This window comes from Amphiura filiformis, chromosome 11 (assembly GCF_039555335.1).
Source record: "Amphiura filiformis chromosome 11, Afil_fr2py, whole genome shotgun sequence".
In the NCBI taxonomy this organism is placed as follows: Eukaryota; Metazoa; Echinodermata; class Ophiuroidea; order Amphilepidida; family Amphiuridae; genus Amphiura; species Amphiura filiformis.
In genome coordinates, this window is record NC_092638.1 from 58,135,182 (window position 1) to 58,145,730 (window position 10,549).

Consider the following 10,549-nt stretch of genomic DNA (forward strand, 5'->3'; position numbering starts at 1 on the left):
TTCTTTCCTTTCTTTTCCCTTTTCTTTCTTTTTCCCCCTTTCCTTTCTCTTTTTTCCCCTTCTCGCTCCAAAATTTCCCCCCAGATTTTTCCAGGGTGAGCGAGTCCTGCCCACACCTAGCTACGCCACTGGGGGAGAGGGGGGGGGGGGGATACTTAGCCCGTATAACTCAGTCTCGCGGATCCAAATCTTGAGAATGTTTTTTAAAAGACATTCTTGTTTGTTTACATTTTGGGCCAAGACTGTACTACGCGCTCTCAATACCATGATTTGTCGACAACAGAATTTCGAGAGGCGAAGTAAAATTTCAAGAGAATGTTCCTCGAATTTGACCACAAAGAAAGGGACTAAATATTATAGTGGGTGAGTGAGTCGTTGGTTTGGTTATTTAGCACTGTACTTGCTTAATATTTTCACTTTTACATTTCCCGGCTTCTATGTTTGACATTATTAAGTTGCTCTTGTCATGCTTGTTGATGTAGCTATGTCTTGTGTATGTAGGTAAGCTTAAGCATGATGTATTGATCTAAATAGATTTTGTATATATTGAGCTATATTGATTATCTTGTGGCTGCAGTCGCTGCACTAGTAGTACAGTGAGTAAGCTGTACATTTATGCGGAGATGTACGACAGGAAAACACAGTTGAGTTGTACATAGCTCTGCAGAGTGTGGAGGGATGAGTCATGTAACACTGCTGCCCTGGTCTTGACTGGTATGGTACTGCCATATTGACATGCTTGAGAAGAAAGCATACCTGTAGTGTATATTTATTTAAAACACTCAAATAGCAGCAAAAATGGATGAATAACTTGGTGAATAACAACAATCTGAAAGCCATATTATAACATTTTCATACAAAATAGATTAGCATTTCTTTGCCATAAAATGTTAGTTTTAACTGTTAGATATATTCCCTTTTATTTTTGAGCCGAACAACTACGGCAAAGCAAAGAAAATCGGAATTTACTACCAGCGCATATGTCGCCAATACGTACCACTCCTTCGGTCATGTTATGGTACAACCCTTTGTTGTGTAGATCACCGTCCCGCACGCCGTGTACGTACTGTGTGTTATGAACATCGTGTATGCGTTCGACTAATAATTCCATCGTAATAATAAAATACCGGTTCCATCGTTTTATTCAAAATCTAGGATTTTGACAAAACTACAGCACCTAGAGTCTTGATTTTTCCAGGGTACATGTATTGGTTTAATAAAGTACAATATAATCGTGTAAAAAAATGAATTTTCAAAAATTAGTGAGGACGTCGTCCTCAGCAAATGTTATAATATGGCTTTAATAAAGATATACCAATAATTGATAAAATACATATATACATAAGATCATTTTATTAATAAACATTGAATTATTGCACGGTACATACTCAATGAAATATGGTAATAAAAGTACAATAAAAAAATTAAAGGTCAAATTTAATGTTGTTGTAGCTCATATTCAACTATTACTGTACTCAACCCAACAGCATATATATCAAACACACACTTGCACACCCCCACACCCTCTCTCAGAGTCTCATACCCTTACACAAGGCTTTTCAAACCTTTTTTTAACAAGTCCGGGTTGGGCCTACTTTTAGGGTTGGTCAGGTAAATGCCTTATGTCTACCCCTGCCGCTGCCATCTTGGAAAACAGGGTTGGCGATTTTTTTGATTTTTTTTAAGGGGGTACTACACCCCTGCCAAAATTTATGCCTATTTTTGCATTTTTCTTAAAAATTATAGCGCATTGGGGACAAGTAAGATATGTACATTATAGGGGCAAGGACTACAACTACTGCACTATAAATTTTATTTCAGCACAGACAACAGTTGTGGGGTTACAGTTAAAAATGAGGGAAAACCAATATTTGATCAATAAATCAATAACTACTTGCTTTGAGTTGCTGAAATTTCAGTACAGTAGTTGTAGTCCCTGCCCCTATAATATACATATTTTACTTATCACCAATGTGCTATAATTTTTGAGAAAAATGCAAAAATAGGCATAAAATTGACCAGGGGTGTAGTACCCCTTAAACAAATAAAAAAAATCGATTTAAATCCGATTTTTTTGATTTAAATCGATTTTTTTGATTTTTTTTATCCCAAGAACTACTATACCCCATGATAAAGTCTAAAGAGACCAGTGGGATGCTAGACATATGCACAATCCTATCAGGTATTTACAAAAAATCAAAACATGTTTTCAGATGTGAAAATTTCAAAGAAAAAATTTGGTAAAATCATGGGAAAAAACCTGTTGAATTCTGCACCTTGAAAATGATTTTTTAGCAATAGATAAAATGACATCATAGTGGTATTTAATTGTTTCCAAAAGGTGTAGAAACATTACAAATGAAGTAAAACAGGCAATTCAAGATAGAAATTAACTTAAATTTATCAAAAACGGTAAAAACTGAAAAAGTTGATTTAAATCACTGATTAAAAAAAAAATCATTTGATTTAAATCGTGATTTAAATCGTGATTTCGCACCAACCCTGTTGGAAAATGAAATGATATTGGTTTTGATCGATAGCACATGGTCATATGACCATATATGCTAATTATTAAAAATATCAGCACATGGGGGTCGGCTCTGCGTGCATGGATTCTGCTGATAACGACCTGCATGCAGAAACACTAATACTGCTGGCCGAGTGTACTCAGTCATAGCTGGGTGTGAAAATATACAAAAAAGTCAATGTTTATTATTATATTATGGTGTAAATATAAGCAATTTGAATAATTTAACAATAATTTGAACCTAACAAAATGAATATGATAGTTCATGAGTGATTTTTCAACATATTTGATTGTTGGATATAAATGGATAAATATGGGTGCTGCAGCTTTGCAGCTAAGGCAATATGGCACATTACTTTGAAGTTGGTAATGGGTAAATTACACTACAGTAGTAGACTTTGAAATGTGTTAAAACACCTTGGAAACCTTTTAAGAAGTCTATGAAACCCTAATGAAACTGATACCATTGGAAAAAGTAGAATTTTATGGCCACTAGCTTGCCATTAAATGCAGTTTGTAATATAGTTAAGATAGATGCATCAAGAGTCGACAGATTTTTAGAGAGCTTGACTTGGTATCTGCCGTGTGCTGATTTTTGTCATCACGGAGAATGGAAATCATTCAGAAATTGCTGGTCCCGGTTGCTGGTAATACTTATCTTATTTTAAACAATAAAAAGTCTTTCTAGTTATATTTTGTTGGGTTTGTCATGTAGAAAGATAAAATTAAAGTTTACACCCATAAGTGAAAGACTAAATTTCTGTCTTCCATAGGAGGTGTGTGCATTTCAGATGAAATTTAGTCCTTATGTTGTTGTTTTTCTCCTGTCTAATGGTGACAAAAGTTGGAATATGATTTTTGTTGATTGTTATTGTTTTTGTGGTTTCATTGTATTGGGCTTATCCAATATTAATATCATCACTCCCCCTGTGGAGGATTTTATATCTTCCAAATGGGGGTATAAATTTCAAATGGAATTTGCACATTAACCCTAACCCTACCTGTGTTTTTTTTGCTGTACCCCTGGGACTCGAACCCTTCGCATGCCCGGGGGCACTCCAACTTTAGAGGTGGCGTATGTAGGGCTGTTAAAACCCCTTTTTCAGCATCGCTGTCACCCAAAGACCCATATTTTTTACGAACACATGCTCTGTCACCCGAAGACCCCTATTTTTCCATTTGATCTGTCACCCAAAGACCCTTACAAGTTCAATTTGAACAGCAACTTTCATTTTTCACTGATTTTGTCACTTATTTTGAAGAAAAAAACAATGACATTTGAAGCCATTTAGAATTAGAAATTTGATTTTTGAGGTTTTTGTGGCACTGTTTCGGCTCTCACTCAACGATTCCATTTACAAAAAGTCATGTTCTCACCCAATGACCCCACATTTTTTACATTTTGCTCTCACAGAATGCCAAAAATCATGCTCTCACCCAATGACCCCATATTTTTTACATTTTGCTCTCACCGAATGCCCCTTAGTGCAAAAGTGCCAGCCCTACACCAATATCCATTTCATATTGAAGTGCCCTCCCCCCCCCAAGCGCATGCCATGCAGAAGATCACCGACCTGGAGCCGCAGAGGTTACGCTGCCCCAGGCAGTGATTCAATCCCTGGGTATATGACTTTTGCATCATCAAGTCACACATGCACTCACACATTGCACAGCGGTTTTAATAGTGAGCTTTAGTGAGACTCAGTTAAGGTTAACCGATTATTCTATTTGACATTTACCCTCCCACTGTGGCTGATTCAGGTTAAATCTTTCTCAGATGGTGTATGAAATTCAAATGGATCTGCCTAATGTGTTCACTGCATTTGAAATTCATACTTCTCATGTGGAAGATTTTTCTAACATCTGCCACAAGGGTTGTGTGGATTTGAAAAGAATAGTCCATTTTATAGATTTCCTTCCATCAGAGGAAAAATAAAAAGTCTTGTTTATTTTCATGCAGGTTGAGAATTGAGATTGAGGTGGACTAAACCAGCAAGCAATTTGATCTTGAAAGATCTGAACCAACTCGAAGATGCATCTGCTGAAAGCTTATGCTTGCAAGTTTTGTGACATTGCATTTTCCTGCTTTGATGCCTTTCAAAAGCACTCGAGAAGACACTATTGGTCATACCAAACATCATCTAGAAACACACGGAATAGAAACACTAGGGACAAACCACACTTTGTCTTTCAGCCAGGATGGAAGAAAGTTGGGACCATTGCGCATAAAAGAAGAAGAGGTAGGCAAAAAAGAAGTAACTATCACTGGTATTGTTCAATCTGCAATAAAACATTCTATAAGACAGACAAGAAGAGACATATGTTGACTCACAGCGAACAGCGGCCTTTCAAATGCCTCCAATGCGACAACACATATAAGGTTAAAAGTGCACTAAAACACCATGAAGCAATACATGGACGCAGGCAATACAAATGTGATCAGTGTAATATGGAATTTTTGCGTAAATTAGATTTGACGCGTCATGCACGCATTCATCTTAAAGTACGTCCGTACCAGTGTGATCAATGTGATAAATCGTATACGGCAAAGAACGGTTTAATTTACCACCAAAGAATGCATTCGGGGGAAAAGCCGTTTAAATGTCCCATATGCGATAAAGGATTCACACAGAATTACAACATGAAGGCACATTGGCAGAGTCATGATAAAGACAATATGTATAAATGCGATGTATGCGATAAAGTGTTCACCCATAAAGCGACTTTAAGGCACCATTCCAGTATTCATACGGGTATCAAACCACACAAGTGCGAAGAATGCGGCAATTCGTTTGCTATGAAAAACGCTCTGACTCTGCATAAGAAAATACACTCTGGGGAAAAACTGCATAAATGTCCGGAATGTGATAAGACGTTCACTTTCAAGTCCAACATGTATGTGCACATGCGTACGCACACTGGGGATTATCCACATAAGTGTCAGCTGTGTCATAAAAGTTACGCCAATACGTCAGGTTTGAAAACGCATATAAAAAGTGTACATGATAAAACTCCTCGCAGTGTTGTGTTCAACTGTACGCTATGTCCGAAAGGTTATAAGTATAAGAATGCCTTAAAAGAACACATGAAAACGCATACGAATGACAGGCCATACAGCTGTGACAAGTGTGAAAGAAGATTTTATCAGAAGCCGCATTTACAAGAGCATTATAGAATTCATACAGGAGAGAAAAGTCAATGCCAGCATTGTGGTGTGCTATATACACATTCCTCATCACTCAGAACGCACTTGAAGGTTTGCAAAGCTAGAAATGATATCAAGAAGTGAATAGGAAATTAGAATACACCCAAATGTATTAGGGATACAGCCAAAATGTATTAGAAATACACCCAAATGTACATGTATTGGTTTACATCTAATTCTAAATGTATTAGGAATACACCGGGGTGTGTTTGGAATACACCCATTTTGATGTTTTTCTAATACATTTGGGTGTATCCCTAATATATTTGGGACTGGGTGTATTTCTAATACATTTTGGTGTATTCCTAATATATTTGGGTGTATTCCTAATACATTTGGGTGTATTCCTAATACATTTGGGTGTATCCCTAATATATTTGGGACTGGGTGTATTTCTAATACATTTTGGTGTATTCCTAATACATTTGGGTGTATTTCTAATATATTTGGGTGTATTCCTAATACATTTGGGTGGATTCCTCATACATGTACATTCTATGTAAATGTGATCTGATCAAGCAAAATTTAATCCATTCAAATCCTTAACGTTCTGTCCAATGTTGCATTCTTATGTCACATTTTGATGACAATTACATTACAGTTGAAAAAGCTCTTGAATTTGACATTTCACAACGTTATCCCCATTTTGCTTGATATGTATTATGTAATATACATACAGGGAGGTACATTTTGTAAACACAACAGAAAAATAAACTCCTCACTTACACAAACTGACATAAATTACATAAACCGATATGAATCTAAACCTGCTCATGTTAAGACAATTTGATTGATATGGTCATCAGTGTATAATATCAAATTGATTAATTCAAATTAAACAATTCATTGAGTGGCCATGGGCAGCGCCATTAGACATGTTACAAGACTACCAAGTGACTGGTGATGGATCATATACACACAAATGAATAGGCAATTTTCATCAAGGTTACTCAAAACTTACCTAGGTAGTTTATTATTATACAGCAGGCGTCTCTCACCGTCTCTGTCTTTTTAATATGTTATGAAAAACTTAAGAAATAAAAATCCATCGACAGAAAGTCTTGTTATGACGGGTTACATACATGTACATGTAAGTGAGGACTTTCTTTTTGTGTTGTATTTTGATGCTGGATAGAGTTGGAGTGTCCAACTTACTGATCTTGATTCTTGTTGTGTTTTCATTATATTTTTTGCTTTTTGCATTAATTTGATACTTTATTTTGTATATGATAGGTCATTTTATGTGTATGATTTCTTTCTGTACTTTCTTTTAAAAAAAGAGCTACATTCCAGTATTCCAGTTGAAATCCATACACCACTATGGAAGATATGATCTTAATCTGCCACACAGGATACAGATTTCAAATGGAGTATCCATTCTTGTAACCCCATTTGAAATTCACACTCCTTGTGTGGAAGATGAAGGTCATTGGCTTCCATCTTGGAATTCAACTGGAGTCAATAGCACCGTGTATCAGTTTCTAAAGTGTCTTTCAAATTACCATAGCAATTTTCCTTTCTTTGTGATTTCATTTGCCCAATTCTTTCACCATATATATTTATTTATTTATTAGTCTTATTTGAAATTCCCACTCCTTGTGTGGAAGATGATGGTCATTGGCTTCCATTTATCTTGGAGTCAATAGCCCCATGCAGTGTCTGCAATAAGTGTGTAGTAGTAGCAAAATGCTACACAATTTTCATCATTTGCTACACAATTTTGGAGTGTGTAGCAATTTTGTACCATTCATAAGCATTCGCTCCCAAATTTGGTGAGCATTTTTGCTACACAAATAAAATTGCTTAATGCGGACCCTAGCCCCATGTATCAGTTTCTAAAGTGTCTTTCAAATTACCATAGCAATTTTCCTTTCTTTGTGATTTCATTTGCCCAATTCTTTCACCATATATATTTATTCATATGTCTTGGATTAATACAGGTATCAAAGGAGTCTTGAACCTACCCTCTTCAAGCCTTTCATCTTGATTCACTATTTAAAAAATATTTTTAGGCAAAGGTTCACCTTCTGTCCAAAAATATCAGTTCATCAAGATTCACCACAAGAAAACAATTATTAGGTCAAGAATAGATTCACCTGATTTGTGTGTGCTGGTTATAAAAACATTATAACAATCTATATGAGGGCAAAGATTAGTCAAAGATTCAATTTTGCAATATTATTTGTTTGGTTGAAGATTAATGGTACAATGTATCTGAAAACTCATTGGGTCAAGATTCACCCTATGGTATTGTCCAGCCAGCCAGGTAAAGATTAGACCCATTTTCACCAAGGAAATGGTGAGGTGTTGATCGAGAGGAGGGTAGGCATTTTCACCGACAAAATGGTGAAGTCTAGAGGAGGGTAGGGTCAAGATTTCCTTTGACTCCTGCATAAGAAGTGTGAGTGAATTATTTAAATTTTTTGAAGCTAATATGATAGCTTCATGATAGCTTCTGTGTACATTATATACATGTAAATAATTTTCTATAAGGTGTCCCCAGAGAAGGTATTTTACTCATCCCAGAATCCTGTGCAACATGTTGCATCACCTCATTTCATCAAATGATACTCCTATTACTTTTGTTCATGTACAAACATGTATGTTCCGTTGTTTTCAAGTTGAGAATAGACTTGCTGAAACATGGGTTGATAGTCATGAAATAAACATAATTAGCAAGATCTGGGTGTGCTCTGTTCATTGAGGTACATTTCGTCACATGTGTTGATCTGGATTGCAAATCAGTCAGAATATTGATATGGAAGTAATGCATTGTGGGAAGTGTAAGATATCTCCTTAGAGGTGTCCCAAATGTACAAGTTGGGTAAGATGCACCAGCTGTGTTCTGCGCCGTTTGCCACTGAATGTAGTAATGCACGTTATTATGTAAAATTAAACATTCCATTATATTGACATATGAATACATGAATACAAAACCCACCCAAGTCCATGGGAAGTGATTTTGAGAGAAAAACCTGTGTATCATTTTCATTCCTTAAGTTATATTTGCCTGGTCAATATGGTAAGTTTTACGTGCAAATGAGTGGATTAAACTGTATAAAGTATGACGATTAGCATTTCAGGGACTTTGTAGGGTTCATTTTAAATTTTGGACTTGGGTGGTTTTTGAATCATATACAAAGACAACAACGTTGGAATGAGATTACCACTAGTAAGATAATACAAAATAAAGCACACATGTATGTATAATGTTGATAAGCATTCTGCCATATAATATAAACCACACACGTTCCTTTATTAAACCCTTTTTTTTTCTTCAAAAGTCACTTTCCTGCAATGAATGTGTTGCAAGTGGACTTTTATACATACTGGATTTCAATCAATGTGTTACAAGACTTTCATACATGCTATTTCTCACATGCTCAATAGACACAGATGATGAATTTGAGTTGTTCTTTCATACATATGACAGGCCTATGTATAGCAACAATTTCCCATGCTTAACTCAATTTGGCCAACGTATGGACTTGGGTGGGTTTTGTATTCATATATTCATGTTTAATATTGAATGCAATAATGAAAGAGTGTCGATATTCATATATTCATCGAGGGTTCAGAACCAGATAGCCTTAACTCACAATATACTGCTCTCAAAAAATGAGCATAAAGTTAACAAAGTAACTTTAGATATTCCAGATTTGAAATCCTTGTTTTATACCAAATATGTTGGGATGACTCCTTGCTTTGATTGTTATAAATCAATATTTCCTCCAGCATTTCCTTTGTTTTTTATTGTTTAATGTTATGATATGTACTGTATCTTCTGTAGTGCCTTGACGACTTTGTGCTCATTTTATAGGATCAGGTCATTGTAAGTTAAGGCTCTTTGGCTCTCAACCATCGAAATGTATGTTTTTATTCAGCAGTTTGTCAATCTGTCCATGGGGAAAGCAGTGGACAAATATATTATGTATATATAATTATCAAGATATCATGTAATATTTATTTGTTACGACAATCACAGTGTGGATGTTATATTGACTACATCATGTATTAATATTATAAAAAATAAGACTTGTTGCTTGTTAAGTTTCAAAAACATTAATATGTGTTATCCACATCTGTTACAGGCAGGGACTATTCAAAAAACCCAAAAGGTAAAAAAGTACACCATGAATTATGTTTTCATTATGTGTATGTATTAGGCTGAATATGAAATGTTGATGTCTTTCTGGTACCATATGCTCGGGGTAGCTCATTCACTATTTTAATGGTACTGTATGCACCTTGCTTATAGTAAAATATCACCACAGAGTGCTGCAAAGCTGCAATAAAAATGTATATAAAATATTGTTCTTGGTCTGAAAATGTAATGTGCTGAGGATTTTATTTAAAGAATTGCATTGTATTATTTTGAACTATTATTTATAAGCAATTCAGTATTCATTTTTTTTTATAACAAAATCAGTTGTTTCTTTTCATTTTACAATACATTGAAAGAGACCCTTAATATGTGTACATCCATAAAGGATGCACTTGTCAGCTGCTGCATATGCTTCATTTTATATAATTCTATTACCTCCACGACCCATTATTCAAAATCGCGCACTGTGATTTGTTGAAACGCCTCACGTGAAAGACCTTTAATTAACAATAAAGTGGCCAGGACAACGAACTTTATGTTCTTCTTGCATCACAGCAAAGCGTGACGCAGTGTATTAGTGCAGTTACACATTCTACGCAAAGCATTACGCTTGGTTACGCATTCTGCAATACTCGCTATCACTTACGCTTTGGCTACGCATAGGCACTCCACCTTGAGGTAAACAACTTCAAATATTTGGGCAGTAAAACGT

The 10,549-nt window shown here is 35.5% G+C and overlaps 1 protein-coding gene across 1 annotated transcript; it reads left to right on the forward strand.

The window, feature by feature from the left end:
* Nucleotides 1–274: 274 nt before the first annotated feature.
* LOC140165069 (uncharacterized) lies at nucleotides 275–9,072 on the forward strand. Its single transcript, XM_072188492.1, has 2 exons — nucleotides 275–363; nucleotides 4,488–9,072. The coding sequence occupies exon 2, from the start codon at nucleotides 4,560–4,562 to the stop codon at nucleotides 5,814–5,816; it is 1,257 nt and encodes a 418-aa protein (XP_072044593.1). The 5' UTR covers nucleotides 275–363; nucleotides 4,488–4,559; the 3' UTR covers nucleotides 5,817–9,072.
* The last annotated feature ends 1,477 nt before the right edge of the window (nucleotides 9,073–10,549 follow it).